Source organism: Centrocercus urophasianus, unplaced genomic scaffold, assembly GCF_019232065.1.
Source record: "Centrocercus urophasianus isolate 14NV4802_14NV808 unplaced genomic scaffold, USGS_Curo_1.0 seq_19, whole genome shotgun sequence".
In the NCBI taxonomy this organism is placed as follows: domain Eukaryota; kingdom Metazoa; phylum Chordata; class Aves; order Galliformes; family Phasianidae; genus Centrocercus; species Centrocercus urophasianus.
Genome location: NW_024884744.1, coordinates 10,229,933 through 10,250,540, shown reverse-complemented (window position 1 = coordinate 10,250,540; position 20,608 = coordinate 10,229,933). Strand labels below are relative to the sequence as shown.

Sequence of the window (20,608 nt, the reverse complement as noted above, 5' to 3'; positions counted from 1 at the left end):
GGCCGTTGACATCTTCAGGGATGGGACACCTATGGCTTCTGCAGAGCACCCTGTTCCTGTGAGCATGGCTGCTGCAATCTGCAAATCCAATCTTGCAGGGCAGGATGGAGCAGCCAAATGTGCAATTAGGGTTCCAAGTACCCAGCAATGCTGGCTCAAAGCAGTCTCTGCTGGCTTACCTTCTCTCATAGCTGAACGTTACCTGGGAAACTTGGATCCATCACCACTGAACAGCACAACGAATCATCGGCCACATCCAAACAGTTGGTAGCTGCATGCGACTTGGAAACCCAGAGATCAGCAATTCCTTTGATACAGCCAAAAAAATTTTTAAAGGCCCCAGAAGCCCTTCAATGTTCCTTTTGTGGTTCCCACATACAATTCTCTGTGCGCACATTGGCACAGCAGGTGAGAGATGCTGCTGGGGGCTCCAGCTGGCCCCTTTCCCACCCAGCGCTCACACAGGCGCCAAGGCTGGCATGAAAGGAGCCTTTCAAAGAAAAACAGACCAACCCAGTCATTCCAGACAGAAGTCTACAATAAATTGCAAGTTGGCAGAATTCTTGGCACTTAGGAGTGCTCTGTATTTACAAGGCTCTTCCTCTGTTACCCAAGCCCAGTATTTTTTTTTTATTATGTGTTTTGCTGCTCCCTGCCTCCTGGGACCAGCTGAATGTGATTGCATTCTCACCTGCCACCTCTGAAGACATTGGCCACACCCAGGACATCGGTCGTGTTTTGTCATTGCCTTCTGTCAAACCACTGAAGGTCTGAGCTGCTCTCAGGAAGCAAAAAAAAAAAAAAAAAAAAAAAAAAGTTAACAACCCCTAAAAAAAATAAAAATGTTTTTTTTTTAAAAAAAAAAAAAAAAAAAAAAAAAAAAAAAAGGTATCCTACCCTTGCAAATAATTACACAGCTTTATTTTTCAGTATCACAATCTCAGGAAATGCAACAGTCCAAATCCTTTCCAAGACATTACACAGCTTTTTTCCATCTCTCTGGCCACAAAACAATCAAATTAAATACAAACTGTTGTTTTGCTACATATCTATTAAATTGGAAGAACATAAGTATTGGTAGAAACAGCAAAGCTCCGGGAGCCGAAAGTGGAATGAAGTGCTGCTCTTCCCCTGCTCTTGTGTGACCCACAGCAGGACACACTGAATGAGCCTGACACACTGGGGAAAAGGACCCCATTCAGTGTTCCCAGAAAAGCACGCAGAGGGGCAGAAGGATGTGGTCAATAACAAAATACAATGGTTTATTGAACAAAACGGGGCAAGGCAATGTTCCCTTTACATTCAACGAACTCAGGAGTAAGAAGCAAAACATGCTACACACACACATGGACATGATACTTTGGTTAAATGTCATTCAGAAGTTCTATGCCAAACCTGATAAAATTAGAGAGTGAACAGTCAAAAATAAGAATAAAATAGGCTTGCATAGACAGATTATTGTCAGTGCGCGATTTATACTTAAGGATTAGCTGTTGCAACACAGGGTACGCTTGCAGCTCTGAGGAAGTTTAACTGCTCGACTACCTTATGGCCAACGTTTAGATCCAACAGGCTGAAAGCTTACCCTGAAGAGCTAAATTAGACAACCGCAGCTTTTCTGAGGCAGTTAGCTATATTGCAGTGCACGGATGCAGCTGGAGACACACTGTGGAGTCTACTTAAGAGTGAACACTGATACAGTGAAACTTGTTTGCTGTGAAGTAGAAAATACTCATTTGTGTGCTGCTGTCCTCTGTAGGACTCTCCTATGATGAGCATCAGCTGTACAACTCCAGCCTTGCCCTGTGCCACCCCAAGAGAAGGTGGTGGCTGACGTTTGCAGCCCACAGGCTGAGGGCAGTGCAGCGTCTCAACACAGGACCTGTGTAGTGCAGCCTGTCTGGGGCATCGCAGTCCAAGTGGCACTTGTATGTAGCACAGGCATTACTGCACAGAAACGTGCTGCAGGACACGATTTAAGAGTACAGTAAACTGGAATATCTGCAGGTTTATGCCTGCTCTCCACAAGAAGAGATGAGCTGCCTGTAGAATGCACAATGCGAGGGGCACAGCTGTGCCCACACCCATCTCCCAAAGCAACTGCGAAACCACACATGGAGCTCCTTTAGAGCAGGGCGAGACCAGAACGATCCATTTGCTGGGGACGGATTATAGGGCGGATTAAACCTCAAAGTCACCCCCAAAAGGGGGCTCCTGCTGCAGCAGCATCCCTGGGCATCTCTGCCACAGACAGGACAGCAGAGAGCTGGGGTCAGCCCTGCTACAGGCTCTGCTTCATTTCCTATCGCAGCCAAACACAGCCTTGCAGCATCAGTGCTCCTGCCCTTCCTCACAGCAGCCATCTACTTGGGTGGCAGGTACCCAGGAGAACGTTCTTTGCAAGAACTGATGAGTTCTATGGACTTGCTGCACTACGTGACAGGAGTGTAAACTAAGCAGGGGAATCCTCACACTGTCTCCAAAGTGTTCCCCTTATATATAAATTAGCAATCCACAGTTAGCTTGCATACAGGTTAATACGAATTAAAATAAAAACCTTGATAATAAAAAATATAATATACACATTGATCAATAAACTGAACGAATATCCTAGAATGTAACAGTGGCTGTAATTTGGCACAAAAAAAAAAAAAAACCAAAAAACTCAAAGGTCTAGCACTGCAAAAAAAAATTCATTTTTTTCCTATATATGTTATGAAACTTGATTTAAAAATGGACAGGTGGGAATGCAAAGATACAAAAATACTGTACATACAAGATCCCTTTTATAGAGCAAAGCACACTGCAGCATTTGTAACTTCTATCCTTCCTCCCTGAGAGGAGGAAATTCAATGATGAGACAATCCATCTATCCCTAACAGCTGATATTTTCCCACCCCCACTAAGTTCAAAAACATGAAATTCCTTAAAAAAAAGATGAGATTAACCTGTTTGGTCTATTTCCATGATGATAACTGCTTCTCAGGAAGCTGTACAGTCCATGATTTAAGACACTGTTTCATAGCAAGGTGACCCAGATCAGACTGCTGAAGACATTAAGTATCTCTGCAGGTAAGGCACGACCACTCGGGTTCACCCAACCTCTCTTCTGCGGATCATTGTGCTTCAGACGGAGGCAAGGAGGTGTTGAGAGCTCTTGCTGGTGAGATGTGCCTGCTGTGGAGATCAGGAAGTGCCAGGATTCCACAGTGATGGACTCTCCATGTTTCCTTGTTAATACAGATAGTAAGAAAGGGATGCAAGATCTGAATGCTCAGGGTAGGGGTCCCAGCTCCAACACGCTACTGAATTCAGAGCAAAACACAGCCAGAGCTACTGAGACTCAGCAAGAGAAGACGTACACATACAAAAAAGAAGTTACGTATTTTTCTACCATGGAAATAGATATTGCTCTTGTCATTTCTTTTTTACGACAACAACTTCACTGTGCCCCTTCCCAGGGGCACACATGCAAGGTGATGATTTTGTATCTGGTCTGTGCCACTCCATCTTGCTGACTCTCAGCAGAACTGAGGTGCTGAGCTCCAGGAAGATTTGGCTTCTTGTTCACCTCTAATCTTAGCTCTTCTTGAGCTCTTCAGTTGTGTCATGGACGTGGCTATTAAACATGCAGGGCGCAATTTTTGCATGAAGCTCTCTGTGTGAGATCCAGAAGGCATGTCAGATAAACAACTGCTCTCTTTATCCCCTATATGCTTTTCTCAGTTATCAATCTTAGCATTTCTCCCTGTAGGTGTCAGCTCTCTTCTAGCAAAACCTCAAGGTCCTCCTTTTCGCAAGGGCCATGGAAAAATAAAGCAGAAGCATAACAAGGGCCAGCAAATGAATAAAGGCAGGGAATAAGATCAAAAAGGAAAGCACTAAGGAAGGATACAGAACAAAGCAGCCCCAGAGCACTCAACACTCCCTGGAAGAATCCAAAGAAGCAGCAGACATTCCTGGGTCCTTCTTGTGAGCTCCCTCTTCTTGGTGCCATCACTGGACAGCATGGCTGGACTGAGGAGGCCACTAAGGAGATGCTGCAGCTTCACAGCCTAGGCACTGGGTCATTTTTTTTGGACTTCACTCAGCTTCCAAACCAAATCAACCACAATTATCTTTCATATCACTTCCATTCAATCCCACTGAAGTCAACAATCCGGATGCTCAAAAGCATCTCTCCTGATTTAACAGGTCCTTCCTGTGCCAGCAGGCTCAGGGCCTTTGTGACTTTCCTGATTAGAAGAAAGAAGTTGCATCAGCCAAGTGCAGTGCAAGAAAGCCCATCACAGTTATCTCCAGAAGCCTAGGGAGGGCTGGATCCCTATTTAGTGGCTTCCCCCATGCCTTGCATAGAGGGTCACCACTTTCCCATGCAAAACGTGCACAAAGCACAACCGCTTTTATTTGGCAGGATTTTTCCCCATCAATTTTCATAAGTGCCCAGATGACACAAGCAGCAGGGATATTTGCAGGACTATCAGTACATAAAACCCTACCAGGCATCCATTTCACACACAGAGTAAATATACTCTGATGGCAACGTAGGGGAAAAATCCCACAGAAAAGGAAAAAAAAAAAAAATGGCATTTTCAGCAGTAAAAATTTTGACTGTTACATGAAATACAAAAATAAACCTCTATAAAATAAAGTCACCACAAATGAGTTTGCCACATTAACCCAAGTTATCAAATAATAATAAAAAAACCTGTTTATGTTGTTTGTCCTTTTTTTTCCCCCTGATCCCTTAAAAACAACATTAACACTTCTGAATGGACACAGATGGAACAAGAAGAGGGCACAAGGAAAGGGCAGTACAATCTAGCCACTGGCTGAGATATTTCCTGAGAAGAAAGAGCAAACAAGCAAGAGCTTGCAACTCACTTAAGGACTCATGCAGGTAAGCAAGCCCACAGCCTGGAAGCAAGAGTATGGTTGCTGGTGCACAAAGAGTTATGTTGCAACGTTTTTGGTTGGTGTACGCATGGAGCTGAGGGGTCCCCCGGAACTTCACAGGTACAGAAATGGTGCCCACATCCCAGCAGGGGTAAGTGATGGAAGTCTGAGTTGTTGTTCCAGGCAAGGCAAGAGCTTGTCTGTGTTATTAAATGTGCCCTCGCAACTTATGCGAAAACAAGTTGCTTTGTACTCTTAGTGATTTGTCTCAGTAGCTATCCTAACCAAGGACAACAGCCAAAGTTAAAGCCTTTCAGCCGTCTACGGGCTTGGATCGTATGCTATTGCAAGAACAGAGAGCCATCATCTTCCCTGACTTCCTATCAGCGCTCCACGCCAGCATCTGCTCTCCACAAAGCTCCATAGAAGTCTCAGACTCCTTTCCCAGGCAGCTACGCAGGCCAGTGGTGAGGCTGAGCACAATCACAGCTCTGCCTCATCTTCTCAGCAAAGCCAGCAGCAGAACTGCAGCTGCCAGGAGAAGATGAAGAGTGTGGCAGGGCAGGCTCAGCGTTGTGCTATAAGCAAATTGGGCAGTGAGGCACTGCAGCCAAGCTCAGCTGCTATGAAGAAGACTGCCAAGTGAGTAACCTGTACTGGACTGGGTAGACAAACCAGTATCCAGCCACTCAGCTTTGCAGCTTAAAAATGCACTTGGCAAAAAAAAAAAAAAAAAAAGCAAGACAAAAGAATTGGGATGACAGAAGGCAAGGGGACAAGGCTGCTTCTTACTGCAAGAGCAGGATGATTTTCAAAGAGTCGAGGGAAAAAAAACCATCAAAAGAAGAAAAAGAAACAAGCACATGAGCAAATCTGCACAGAGGACTTAAAACTTGGAGATGCCACTGTGCTCTGGAGAGCAATAGTTTGATCCTGACCGGAGCTTGCCTGGTGTGCTGAACAGAGCAGAGTCAGACAGCACACATTCTGCACACTGTTTGGCACTCCATGGCTACCTCAAAGTGGCTTCTAACTGTAATCTTTGGATTTAATTCTCAGTGCCCATGTGGCCCCATGTTTGTAAGACATATTCATGTTCAGATATAAGCTACCATGCTCAAGTGATTCAGTAACTGAACTAGGAGTTACAGTAGTTCTTAACACGGTTTCTGTGGAATTCCTTGGCTTGCACCGCCTGGAAGCTCAAAGCAGGTGACCACAGGGATCTCCTCGGGCATTTAAATTCATTTGCATGATTCTCCCCAACCCACAACTCACAGCTTCATCGACTCTCTGGCATGCCTTAAAAGCCATGCACACAAAGGCTTAATTTCAATTGAAATAGTCTTTTCCTCCTAACTGTCCTATCCTATACCCTGAAGCTTGGTTGAATGCTCTAAACAAATTGCTGGGAACCCTAGAAATAAACACAGCAGTCAAGGAGTTTTATTCTGTAGGCAACTTCTTCCTCACCAGCCCCAGGTTCCTGTTTTGGATCGTGAACTCTGTGAGAATGCTCTCTCTTTTCTGCAAGCTAACACACCTGATTGCCTCCACTGCTATCCAGCAGAACAAGAAATGCACATTCCCTCTTAGAACTCTTTGTTCAACCATCCTAACATGGAAAGGACACACAACTAAGATGTTTTGCTGCACTTATCTTGGATTTTTCTCCCTCTTGTATGTGCATTTCTATTTGTGAAAGCTCCAGCAAAAGCTTAAAAATAAAAGGAAAGCCTGAAAGGAATATAAGAGGGAGCTGTTATTAGCTTGTTGATTCACACAGCTCACTGGTGGCTAGATTGTACGGCACTGCTTAACTGATCACATGTGAACAGAAAACTGAAATGAACAAACGTTCCTTACTAATATGATGACACTTAAAAAGGAGATCCTGAGAGTGGAAGGTGGATCCCCTAAAGGGTAAGGATTTGAGAAAGTTGCCTGGCAATTCCAGTAATGTTTGCTACAGAAGAGTCAGTACCAAAGCAAAGGCTAGCATAGTTTACTGCTTCCTACGGGAACCTGGAAAGCAGAACAGAAACAAAAAAACAATCAGTAAGGCTAGATCCCAAGGAAGAAAATACAATGACCTGCAGTCATATTACTTGTACTGCCCTGCTGGCTGTCTGAATTGGTAAAGTCAAACATCAAAATGAGAACTGTACATTACTTTTCTGAAACTAAAGGAAGCATAGATCCACAAGACAGGCACTTATTGCTTCCAGGCTGTGAACAGCACTGCAGCCACATTTCAGTCTTACTACAAAAAAAAAAAAAAAACACAGAATGAACATGGAGCTTACACTCTATATGAACTGCCATCAAATTCCAGCTCTTGTGCTCTATAACCATCAATAAAGCTTTCCAAACTTCAAATTTAAGCTACAATCAGTGGAATTGGAAGCAATCTGAACCACTGAGTCAAACTCTGGCTGCACCTTTCTTCCCTCGGGGACTCCAGAGGTAACTCAGACAACTGGCATTCAGATTTCAAGAGCTGGAGGGAAGGTGATCCTAAATATACTGCACTGCTGCCAAACTGTTTCAGGAAATGAGCCAACAAAACAGTTGAGATGCAACAGGAACAAAACAAGCCTGTTCTCAGGACAAGCTTCTGTATCATCCCACTCATTCACCAGACAGGAGAGACTCTGAGGCTTTTTGTCGTGTATTGAATTGTTTTATATTAGTGAGTCACCTAAAACCCATCACATCATTGTCCTGATGTTATTTCTCCTTCATTTGCTGCCTGAGTTTACAGTCATTTATCATTGAGAGATCACAGAGGACAAGCAAAGAGCACTCTGGCAAACTTGAGGCAAACCAATTCAGCTATTTATTCTCTCAGAGAGCCAAGTGCTAAGCAAGTAAAGCTCAAACACTGAACGGCATCACCTATCTGTTGGGACAATAACATCCATTCTTCCTCTTTCAACTGCCCTGTCCTTCAGGCTAGTTAGCTGAAGAAAAAAGCCCACAATAACCCTCATGCTGAGCCAGCTGCAGACTTGATCCTACCTTTAGGAGAGTGCTCAGGTTTGGAAAACTGGCGTAAGGGGCTGGGCTGGCTTGTGTAATACCGAGCGTGCTCAAAGTCATCGAGGAGAGGCTGTGATCTGCCAAGCATGAGAAAGGAAAACAAAAGAAGTACTTAAAAAAAAGTATAAAATTAAAAGGCACAGGATCATGGCAAAAAGAACATCTCATCTGTCTGAACTGTCCCTGCCAGTTTGATGCAAACCGTGCCTGATCCGAGCTTTCCACCTGCAGGCCGGTTCCTCCATTACAAAATTTGATGCAAACCTCAAATGGAAACATTTCAAGTGTTTAACACGTGTCCTCTTCTCATCCCAGAGCATTCTAGTGGGATCTCAGTCTCCACCTGAACACCTTTGTTGTTGTTTTTTTTTGTAAATTAAACAAAAAGTTGTAAGGTGCTATCAGGATTGGAAATCAAAGCCGTCAGAGTCATTTCCAGCATCCAGTTCCACATCAGAAGCACCAGACCAAGGTTACAAAGAGATTCAGAAGATGGACAGCATTACACGACAATCCCACCAGCTCAGGAATGAGGCTGTCTGAAGCACAACACGCTCACTGCAATGGGGTGTTCCCACACAGCCACAGGAGCAGTGTACAGGGCTCAGCTGGGGAGAAAGGACACAAGGGAGCAGCTGTGTAAATGCAGTGTGATTATTCCTTCCTGCCCAGAAATGTCATTTGGTTTCACATTCCCGGCAGCTCTTTAACCCTCTTGATGCTTTTCTGCCATTTAACAAATGTCACTGCACAGCCTCATCAATCTCTGTCAGCTTCAGGCAGGAAGACCAATACGTCCAGATGCCATAAGCACAGAGAGTGACACACGTCACCAAGCACTTCATGAGCTCTGTGTCAGACATCCCCTTCCCGTGCTAAGAGCTCTGCTCTCTGCCAAGCCCCTTATGAGTCAGGCTGCTCACCCCACAACTGCTCCCATGACTCAGCTCCTGAGCACCTTCCTGAATGTGTTTCTCCAGATCTACCAGCTGTACATTCAGCTCACCTTGAAGACTTATCACCTTTGTGTCGCTGAGTTTCTGGTCCTTCTTTTGACCTTGAGCGCGGGGACTCACTTGCATCATGCTGATGGGAAGAAGGGAAAGCTGTTCACATCTGTATGCCTTGCAAGACACCAGCCAGTTGCATCAAGACTGCCTCAGCTCCTTTTGTGCTCTGGTTATGCATGCTAACCATAACCAGACGTGTGCAAACAGGATTAGGACTAGTTTTCAGTAACTGAAACTCAGCCTTGCTGAGCCAAACATAAGCTTTGTTCTAAATTCAGGACAGCACTGAGGGTCCCATCTGAAAACTGGGGTCAAGTGCATATGGTCTGCGTGTAAGAACTGCATGCAACAGGGCTCATCACAAGGGACAGCTGCACACAGCTGTGCTGCTGCAACTGCTCAAACATGGTAAGGAGTCCAAAAACATGAACTACCTTCAGCTGGCCCCAAGATTAACATAACACCCCCTTTAGCACATTACTACGGCAGACTGAAATCTGTTTCTTATCTCCTTCCACAACAGCTAGCCAAAGTTCTGCAGCATAACTCACAAAAAACCTAATGTAGGCTTCATATACTCAATAGTTTGGTTACAGTGCCAATTTCATTATGAAGCAGTGACAACTGGAGCAGCTGCACTGTCCTTGTACCTGTGATGACCAAAGAGAACCAGCTACTGCTGTTATTGCTCCAGCCAGGACTTCAACATAGGGAGTGCTCTGTCTGCAAAGTAGCTGAATAACAGGCAACAGGACCCTTTTCACACAGGGGTCTGTCTGGTTCCTCCTGGCTACATGTTACATTCTCACCACCCTCTAGAACAACATTTCAGCATTTCATTTGTGAGGCCTCCTGAAGCTTGACGTACCTTCCAGTCTTGATCATTTCTCTTTCTTTCAAAGGAAGACTTTTCTTTCTCCCTCCCTTTCTTGAAAGCCTTTTTTTCCTCTGCCATCAAGAGACGAGCAATCTCCTGAAAGGGAAAACAGAGTGTCAGAAGGTTTTATTGCTCCTGAAGGTTTGAGCTGCTTATATCCTTTTCTTTGCTATGTCAAATGGGTGCAAAGCCAGGATTACTGAAATCTGCGATCAGGAATCAAATGCCAGAGAAGAAGTGAAATGGACTACATGCATCATGCCCAGAGGGTCCCCTGATTCACCTGGCTTGTGTTAGCAGGGCCTTTCTGCCCTTTGTTTCTTTTTCTTCAATGCTGACTTCATCTTGCAGCATCTCTGAGAACCCCCTAAGAGGGTTCAGCTAGAAGAGATGCTCTTCTGCAGCCACATAGCTCCTTCCTTTGTCACAGCTGCAATAGGCAGCACAACTCCCTGCTTGGCTAACCTGAACACAAACATGAAAACCAGCCAGAAACAGACCTCACTAGAGGCCTGAACTTTCTCTACACGAAGGGAGATGGACAATTAGAGGGTCAGAGAGGACAGGTGGAGTTCAGCAGTTTCCACGAGTAAAGGAATACTACAACCATTTAGCTTCTTACCTCATCTTGGGCCACTTGAGCTGCCATCTGATCTGCTTGGTTGGCCTTGAAAAAAAGAAAAGAAACAAAACAGTAGTATCTCCGAATTATTCAGATACATCAACCTATTGGACAAGGCAAGTAAGTTTCCCTAGGAATGCACTACCATCCTCTTCAAACATACCGAATCTGTTCAACTCAATACCAAAGTGGCATTTCAGCAGAGTTTAGTCCCCACCTATCTGCCAAGACGCTCCATAATCCATAAATGTCCACTCTACCACTCTCTTCCAAGATATTGGGCTGTCTCACTTCTCAGTTCAGCACACTGTTTACAGGCAATCTTCACTCGCCTGAAAGCATTCATTTAATACCACTCTGCTTCTACCATTTAGTTTTCAAGTGTGAAATTCAGGATAAAAGACTCTACTGGCTAGACAGCAGCTTTCACTCCACAAGCAGCCATGGGAGGCAGAGATGACCATCAGAACACAGCAACAAGACCTGAGGCCTAAGTCACAGTCAAATGCAAGATTCAAGTTATCGCTGATGGGTACCTTAATTTCTTTAATGCGACCAATACATTCTCTCTACTCACCAGGAGCTCTTCCTCTTGCAGTTTCCGAGCAATCTCTGCATCAGACAATTCCTGTTCCCTTCGGGGTTTGTCGTAAATGGTTTGCTTTGTCCCCCTCAACTTAGTTCCTACGGAATTGAGAGAGCAGAATCAACTCATCTATTCCCTGAATGCTTCAGAGAAAGGAAATCCCCACCATTTTCTCAGCCATCTGCAAAGCTTCCACTCAGGGGGCCCACAAACCACTACAGCATATCTGCCACGCAAACATTTTGAGAACACTTTAGCTAAGGTGCAGCATGCACCTCAGAGTGAGGTTTTTCTATATGTACAGTTACACTCCATTTTATATAACAAATGTAACTGTATGACAGAAAAGCCATGACTCTTTCTGCAGCTTTTGCTGTCATGGTGATGATACCAAAGGAATCAGATCTTTTACTCTGTCAATTCAAGCTGGCAAAACTCAACAGCAGAGAGCAGCCTGATGTGTTTGTTACAAGCACAGCAGAGTTCAGAAACACTCCAGAGCAACATGGGCTGCAAAAGGTGTCTGGGACAGATTCACACAAGGTTTCTGACAGTTTTGTTCTTTGGTCTGACCCATGGATTTTGCAATACACAGTTAGAAAACACGTAAACATTTGTGGAGTTCATACATGGTTCAGGCCTTGCAGTGCTCCAAGGTACACAGGTTTTTGTTTTGTTCTTAATACTTATTTCAAAGATAATGTTTTCGTTTTGGTTTTAATTTTCATTTCTAAGTTAAACCACCTGCAAGCATTTTAATGTACTGCATTTTGTATCCCTCCATAGTCTATTTGCAATAGACACTACCAAAGGAGTCCTGCTACATCTCTGTTACAAAATGCATGATCTCATTCACATACAATGAATGCCTTCCCCTTCCAACTGCAGTTGGAACTGTAATGTTCAGCAATCTCAGACATTTAAATGAGCTTCTGCTTTATATCCGAAATATACCACTACACAGATGTCTGTGTTTCTTCCATTCCAAACTCAGAAAATAAGCCTCATTTCCATCCTCCTGTTTACACATTGATTGCAAATACATGTTACATCCTCGTGGGCCACATACCAATTTTCTGATCAGGTGAGAGCGAGGAAAAAAAAAAAAAAAAAAAAGACATTTCTAGAGGTCAGTAGGTTACCTTCTGTGCATTTATCAAACTACCATCATACCTGATGGCGCATCCCAAATACTTCAAACTACAGAAGGGACAGAGACTTCAGGCATCGATCCAGAATCAAAACATGGAACAGGTATTAAAAAGTGATACATAGGGTATTTTTGCTTTTTTGTTTCCCTTAAGTCAACTGACCAATGAACTTAAGCACACAGCACTCCTCTTGCAACTTTGAGCATAAAAAGAAACCTCTCAGTAGTTCTGGAGGTTCCAGTTAAGTGTACAGCGTGGCCTTTCAGGAACAGTTTCATCAATCCAAGCTGGAAAGAGCTGCAGTCACAAACCAGCAAAGGAACTCCAGCAAAAAGCACCAGCTTGGTCAGAGTTAAAATACAGAGACTGCTTTCATGGCCATGGTAAATACAGCCTTTATTTCCACGCTGGAATAAATGGCCCATACACCATCGCCCCTATGAAGAACAAAACTGAATTTCCAGGAATTGTTCACCAAACAGCCAGAGACTGGGCTTGCCTTACACACAGACTGGTGCCAGTCTTCATATGCTCAGAAGGCAATAAGTGTTACTTCCACATCACTTCTGCCCACGTTCAGGGAGCACAAAGATCAGCCTGATTCCCACAGGACAAGGATAAGAGCTTCCAGCTATTCGGACTTGGTGTCAGTGTGATCAGAAACTGAGCCACTCGGGCCTGTGTTGTATGATAGCTCAGTTAACATCTTCCACTGCCCTAAAGAAAAGTTTTGCATGATGAACAAAGAACAATGCCCCGGCACCTCTGCAGACAGACATGCATCATCTCACCCACCTCACACAGGTGAGGACCAGTTGCAGGGCCTGAAGCATGAGTTACCCACCCTGTGACAGGCATAGATTCAAGCCTCTGAACTCCTACTTTCACTAAGAAACCAGTCCTTACTCTGATGAGGTTAAAAGCAGTAAGACGTATCTTGATTTTTGAAGGTCAACACTCCCCTGGAACTACTTAACAAAAACTACAGACCACAGAAAAATCTACTTGTACAGAATTTGATGAAAACCTCATCTTTACTTTTGCAGTAAGCTTCTCAATGGAAATTGGGAGGAAGCTGCTGGCTTGTTAGGCTTAAGCAAACTGTCCTCATTTATGGTCTTGTATCCTACATCAAATCCCATTCCTGCGATAAAGAACCACAGCACAAAGTATCTCAATGCAAATTCAAAAGGGAATTCTAACACAAGATAAAGGGTACCATTTCCAACAATACCTTCTTACCTATCCTCTTTGATGCCATGGGGACACGTCAGGAAATAAACAGTGAGAGTCTTAGTGGCTAAGATGAATCTCATTAAATAGAGGAGAAACCAAGGCAGGATTCACCAGGTACACACTGCAGACTGATACTGGAGATTAAGTGTCTTCAGAAGAAAACCCCAGTTTCAGATAAGAGGATGGGGCAACCAAAGGTCCATCCTCACGCACATGTATACCTTCCCCATCACTTGGTTACCTGAGTCTTTCCGGCAGTCTCCAACCTCTTCCTGGCTCACAGTGTGTGGGGATGGGGAAGGTCTCCTGTGTCCTGCCCTTTTGCAGTCTCTCTCCTCACCCCTCCTGTGATCTTTCTGGGATTTGGACTCCTGGAGCTTGCCCTCATGCTCCATCCCATGAGAAGAGTGGCCTTGATAGCGGGATTTGCGGCTCTGATGGTGCACCAGCTGGCTGCCACCCCGACGCCAGGTCTCCTGCTCAGCCTCCAGTTCCACATCAAGAACAGGAAGGTGCTTTGCTCCATCTCGCCTTGTCAGCTTTCTACTGCACTGTGCCTGCTCTGCGAGTCCACGCTCTGACTCCAGGTCGAGACTGAGAGGTCTCCAAGACTTCTCCCTGCCAGGTGTGCTCCTGTCCTGCAGTTCCCAGTTGTCAGTGTGCTCACCAGCACCATGATCAGCCTCTCTTTCCAGGACAAGGCTGGGAGGTCTCCCAGACCCACCGTGGCTGGCAGATTTGCACCTCTGCCGATGGCTATTGGTGGCCTCACTTGGTTGAGGAGACCTACGGTGATCCTCCAGTGGGGCATACCTGTGCTGGGAGGCACTGGGGGATAAAGGTGAGCGTGCTTTTCGGTGCTCTCTCTGTCGGTGCGTGCGCCTATCGTCACCACGCGCCCTGCGAGGCTCAGAAACCTGCTCCCTGCGATCAGCCCGGAGGTGTTCTGAGCAGCAGGGGAGGGACAAACAAGGAGCTGGTTAGTGACATGGGGCTAATGGGAGCTCAGTGAGGCCAGAATCACAGTCCGAATCAAGGAGAAGCTGGAAACAGAAGTAAAGCACAGAGCAGCTGGGAAGAAATGAACGGGGACATAATGTTCCACAAAATGCCACAGCAGAGAGTGGAATGGGGGCTCTGCTTACATCAGGGTAACACAGGAGGCAGTGGGGTTAGAGCAGAAAGCACAGTCGCAGCCCAAAAGCATGCCTGAACATGTCCTAAGGTGGGGACAAACCAATAAAGAGATTAAGGATTTTTACTGATTCCATTAGAGCTGCAGAACACAGCAGAGCAACCCATCTCCTGGTGATCTGTCTCTGCTGTGGGACATGGCACTCTCAGGAGGCAAGGCTGGGGAAGCAACAGGAGCTTAAGGCCAGGAGACTCCAAGCAGAGACTCAGGTTGGATCTTGGTTTATGAGCATTCACACCTCACACTGGCTTTAACTACACGGCTGTTCACCAGAAATAAAAGCCTCACCTTTATGGGCAAAGACCCACAGCAAGTGGGAAGAAGAAAAAGAGCTGGGATGGAATTGATTTTTCTTTATATTTTAAGAGAAATATGACAGACAGCTACTGCATCCACATACTTTCCACCACAAACTGTCACCTGATGCTCCTGAAGTCACAGGAGTTTCAGGCTATTCATCGCATAAACAGAAGTTTGGCTTGACTGCAGAGAGGGCTACAGCAGCTTAAGGGCAGGATAAGTTTTTGCAGCAACCAAGCTCCTGACCTCAGCAGCAGAGCTGGAAAAAGCCGCCTACTCAGCAGCTTAGTGTGGCTGTTTCCTCTGTGCTTTCCAAAAAGCAGGTGGAAATTTTTCTTTGCTTTTAGTTTCAGTAATAAAGCAGTCACAACTGTACGGATGCAGAAGTCTGAGTGTATATAATCTGTTCATCTATTTCATTTCTAATCAACCTATTTGCTGAGAAAGAAATCAATGCACTGAGTGAACCGTTATTTCCCCAGCAGCTTTTCAAAGCAAAAGTGTACTGCTGCAGAAAAATCCCTTCAAGCAGAGGCTGATTTGAAACAGAAACATACAAAGAAAAGTGTAAGATTTTCCTGCTGCATTGCTAGGAGTTTTTATAGCATCTGAAAACATATAATAGATTTCCCAGCACCTTCTGTCTTAACAAATAGCTTTGCCTTCTCTACAATCATCCAGATTTCAGAACTAAGAAAACAAACCAAAAAACTTAATGTTCCCTTCAAGTCATACTATCCAGAAAAATACCTTCTTCTGAGCCAGCAAAAATAGAGCCTACTGAAAACCTATCTTGAAAACAAATGGGCTCTGTTTGTGTGACTTTCAGAATAACCACAGCAGCTCCTGTTAGCTGGTAGGTTTTCGTGTTCAGTTTTAGACTGTTAGCACGGCTTACAGAAGAGAGACATCCAGTGCAACAATTTAAGTGACTTACTGAACAACGTGCACCAGAATCTGAAGGTAAATGGTTTTTCGTTGATTTCTGAATGATATTAACAGAGGCCTAAGAATGAATTCATTTTGCCATTTAGGGAAAGCTTGATGATTTGGCAGAATAGAAAAGGTGATTATGCAAGAGTAAAGTATGGCTGGGTTACGAAAGGTTTGGTGCAGGAAACACAATCATGCCAGACAGCCCAGGCAGGAAATTTGCTTTTTGGTTATCTCAAGGCTATTAACTCCTCAGCAGGCACTGGTTTCCACAGCACCTTCTGCAGGAGCCAAGTAAACACTCTTTAGGTCCTGGTGTTATTCTCTCAAGCAGCATGTGACTAAGCTAATAGTGAAATATTTTTCATGGCACAGACACTTCTGGTAGGAACTCTGCTTTCTTTCATGTTTATTTTTCCACTTCTTAAAGGCTTGGTTTGCTCTAGGAGCAATAGCCCTAATCCACACTCCTCCTGGATGGGGTAAGTTTTTATTTGGCCAAGGCAGACTAAAATCCAAATAAAGCAAGGGCTTTTCTTTTGTGTTTAAGTTCACAGGTAACGAGGACAAAACAAACAAAGAATGATGAAACCTCATCAAATGGTGCCCAAGTATTTAAAGACCTTTAATTAAAGTGCTAGACAATCCAGACATCCAAATCCATTTTAGTCCCTTCCAGTTTTAAGGAACAAGGATCAAGCGCTGCTCTACAACCAACAGGCAATAAATCCTTCTAGCACACTCCCAAAACTACAGATTACAGCAGGGAGAAAAATTAGACCCCCAAAATACCCTGCTCTCCAAATCTGTAGCAATCAAAGTGCAGAGTCACAGGCTTCTTTCTGTCACTGTTAACAATCCTGTGGTACCATCTCTGCCTGGCAACACTATTGCCTCTACTGTAATTTTTCCAGGGACTTGACCCATTTAATTCTGAAACAAACTGTGAGTTGGCTGTAGAACTCTCAGACCAAAGTCTTTTCCAGCTTTGCACCCATAACAGAACTGGTGGCCATAAAGTTTTCACCTAGTTACTGCTGTGCACTTTGTGCTGTGCATTTCCTTGTCCCTCCTTGAGCTTCTACTCAAATGCAACTACAATATTTTGCCCGAGTTCAGATGAAAATATTTAAAATGGCCAGCAGTATGGATGTTAAGGAGAGAAATAAGAGATTTGATTTCCACCTTCATAATCTGCTGATCAAAAGCAACCCATCTCTTCCCCACCACATTTTCTAAGATAGAACACAAGAGCCACCACCAGTGCATAGCAAAGCAAACACCACATTGCTCCATAATTAAATACACGCAGATTCTCCCCTCTCAATTTAAAGAAAGTTCACATTTGATTGCAAAAGACGTCCAGAAGAAAGCAACACAGCGCTGAGTCGTATCTTCTTCATAAAATGCAGTCCCAGAGGATAATCATAGCAAAGATTCTGGGGAGATGATCTTGTTATTCAGTAAGTCATTCAAAGCAGTTGTGCTAATTTTTGGACTTGGATACATACCTGAATGGATTATTTTTTTGTTTGAAAAGCTGTTCCATGAACCAGCAATTGCTTCTGTATGCAAGTAGCAGTGCCAGCACCACAGATGAGCACATACATTCAAACAGAAACAGTTTTAAGTGTGGAATTGCATCTGCATTTCTCTTCTGCACAGCTGTGGCACCATATAGCTGACTTACCCGTACTCTCAGCTATTGTTTTTTCCTCCACAAATAATTTCTAACTTTAGAATAAAGTCAGATCCTGACCCTGGAAATTCATGCAGTGCTATAGTACAGAATGCAGGACAATGCAAGTAAGGAAAATCACCCTAACAAACTACCCAGATCACCGGTTTCACCTACAGTACCTTGATCTTGATCCCTTTTACAAGCAGAAACTTACCTCCATTTTCTGAATAATAGCTATCCTCATAGACTTTGTGTCCCTGGGATTCTGGGTAGTGCTTCTTGCGCTTTTTTTCTTCCTGCAATTCTTTCTGTTGTAGGAGACGGGCAATGTCCTGCAGAGATGGAAGAAAATCATTACCTTCCCCACAGAACATATCCAGATGGTTCTTATTAGACCACAATTATAAAAATCCTCATAGTTTTATTTTTTAAGACAACACTGACAGGGTTACTCTTGCATTCAAACCATGGACTGGACGGGGCTTCCAGCTTAGCGGCTGATAAGAGGCAATATCAGCAACTAGCACACGACCCACCACTGAGCCTACCCAACAACTTGCAGGTTCCTAATCCATCTATATGCAAGTCTACTAAGTAGTAACTGCCAAAAAGCGGTAGGAGGGATTTCCTGAGCAACCTTAGGCTTTCAACAACACCTTTGAGGCTCACACGACTAGTGGTAGCCAAGAAAAAACACAGCAGCACAGACTGTCCCAGGCTGACAGCACTTCTGACTGAAAGCAGTTCCCAGACCAAGACTGGAACTTGCTTCAAACAGGATTTAATTTATAGGGTTCATAGCATGACAAGCAGGGAGATGCATCAATTTGACAGAGGTTGAAGGAAAAGAAAAATCAAATGGGACGTTAGGAAAGAAGAGCTACACACAGCACAGGAGTGCAGTGGGGACTGTAGGCCATTTATCTTGTTGCTGATTTGGTAGATAGGCAATCAAAGAGCAGCACTCCATTTTCTTAATCGGTTTTCCTTCAAGATGACTAATGGTGCAACAAGGCCTAGCAGCAGTCAATAGCTCTTTGGGGCTTCCTCACTTGGGGCCTGATCTGAAGCTGGAAGATACCAGCTGGACAGCCTTACCCTTGGATGATATTCATCTAAGCATCCACTCAGAATGTACGTGACAGGTAGGAAAAACAACAGTGAAATGCATAGTCAGAGCTGAAACTCTCCAAAAGCAAAGCAAGCACTGGAGGGCAATGGATGAATGTTCAAATACCAATTATTATTTCAGTATTCAGATCATATTTGTATGGCAACAAGCTTTGTTAAGGACCTGAGGATACCAGGCTCCTTATTAAAAAAAAAGTATTTCCCTTTGGCAAGTTTAAACTCTAACAAGAGGAGCAAGTCTGTAAGTACATGGGCTTAAACATATTATCCCAAGGACTGAGACAGTTCAGGACTTGCAAATCTGTATAAGCCATTAACTTAGTGCCATTACTGGGTACTTTATTCTAAAACCCTGCACATCTAGCTGGATATGCCTGAACACTGGAAAATACCACATACCTTCATGTGTGACAAATTCAGGACAAATCTGACACATGCCTAATACCAGCATAATTCAGCATTTCTTGCAAGATAGGTGAACAGATGCAATACTGAGGGCCACAGGAGTGGTTCTGACAGGATCCCCACTCTGCCACCTGACAAACCCCTTAGGCACTGCACAGCCCCACATCAGCACAGGAGCCCACCCAAAAGAAGTAACACTGGGGACCATAGAAGGACAGCAGGACTGATTCAAGCCCTCCTATTGCAAAGTCAGGCAGTATTGCTTCACCTTAAGTATTTATCTGCAGCCTAACCCAGCACATATCTGCTTCAGCCACACTCCAGAACTACCTATGAACCAACAGGAAGAGAAGGAATATTTGTGGCTTTTCCTCATCACATTGAGTTATAATCATCTGAAGACTGCTCCCAGCATCCAAAGATAATCAGTAGGCTAGTTCGAGATGTTGCAGGGACTTGCTGTCAGACTGCTGACATCCCAGAAGCCCTCTGCTTAAACCTGTGCAGCTGCAATACTGCTGTCAGCAGAAGCTTCACTTCTTCATTTTCGCCAGGAAAATAAGAGAGATGGTCACATTTACAGCATAAATCCTTTAGCCAGTGTTCCTCTCTCTCCCACTGCATGATCCTCTTGGATGTTTCTCCATCTTTCTGGCCTTTCTGGCCAGCCTTTCTGTACTTGTTTGGATTTAATGGTACTAGAAGCAAATGAAGTCTTGAACAAGCAAACTGAAGTTAGCTAGACAAATTAGTACTAGCTCTTCCAAGAAATAGCCTTGTGTTTAAATGCTTCCCATAGAGAAAATGCCACTAGCTGCCTCTTCAGCACTGTAAAACTACCTGAATTTCTCAGGGACCTACCTGCAATCAAATACAGGGACACACTCCAAGCTCACATACATGTTCCTCCAATCCAGGACTTTCTGAACACCTCAGGAAGGCCTACTATTATTTGCCCTCTTTGTTAGCATGGCATTAGCATCAACCCTCGCAGGCTACAAATGTATCTGACACGTGTAATAGGGCTCCCTGAAATCTCTGTGCATGCTGATAATCCATGAAGATCAGTACTGAGAGCAGCCAACGCGGCTTCTGCAGCTAATAACCAAGAAATGCCTGCGCTAAAATGGCTGATACAAGTCGCTCTGTCATCTTTCAAAGTTACCTCATCTTTTTCCTCTTGCCTGCGTCGCTGCTCTGCTTCAAACACCAGCTTCACTTGGATTTCCTGAGCAATCTCTGAGTCCTGCCGTTCCCTAGAAGAGAAGGAAACAAGGATCGTAAGTACCTAAAATCATAGACATCAGTCTGGAAAGAGGGATAAAAAGAACTAAAAGCAGCTATTCAATTCACACAGAAGAGTTATTATTCCTCAGCAATAGTGCAGAGCCCATGAATTCTCACCAGAGACCAGGACTCCCTGTACTTAATGCTGCTCAAATTTAGAAAATCGATCCCAAACCTTCCATGATCAAAGTACAAAAATGACAAAACAAACTCATAGGCAGTTTGCTAAGAAAGGAGATAGGAACAATAAGACAGA

At 44.3% G+C, this 20,608-nt stretch overlaps 1 protein-coding gene across 2 annotated transcripts in view; it reads right to left on the bottom strand.

The window, feature by feature from the left end:
• Nucleotides 1-899: 899 nt before the first annotated feature.
• Nucleotides 900-20,608, bottom strand: part of CCDC50 (coiled-coil domain containing 50) — a 39,424-nt gene continuing 19,715 nt past the window's right edge. The window contains exons 4-12 of one of the 2 annotated variants that reach the window (XM_042820751.1): nucleotides 20,231-20,321; nucleotides 17,744-17,861; nucleotides 13,662-14,366; nucleotides 11,025-11,131; nucleotides 10,448-10,492; nucleotides 9,817-9,921; nucleotides 8,945-9,024; nucleotides 7,918-8,015; nucleotides 900-6,921 (exon numbers count right to left, since the gene is read on the bottom strand). In XM_042820751.1, the coding sequence (XP_042676685.1) occupies nucleotides 6,902-6,921; nucleotides 7,918-8,015; nucleotides 8,945-9,024; nucleotides 9,817-9,921; nucleotides 10,448-10,492; nucleotides 11,025-11,131; nucleotides 13,662-14,366; nucleotides 17,744-17,861; nucleotides 20,231-20,321 (1,369 nt within the window). In that variant the 3' untranslated portion in view covers nucleotides 900-6,901. The remainder of the gene's footprint in view (nucleotides 6,922-7,917; nucleotides 8,016-8,944; nucleotides 9,025-9,816; nucleotides 9,922-10,447; nucleotides 10,493-11,024; nucleotides 11,132-13,661; nucleotides 14,367-17,743; nucleotides 17,862-20,230; nucleotides 20,322-20,608) is intronic. The other variant, XM_042820752.1, reaches the window with a different exon arrangement.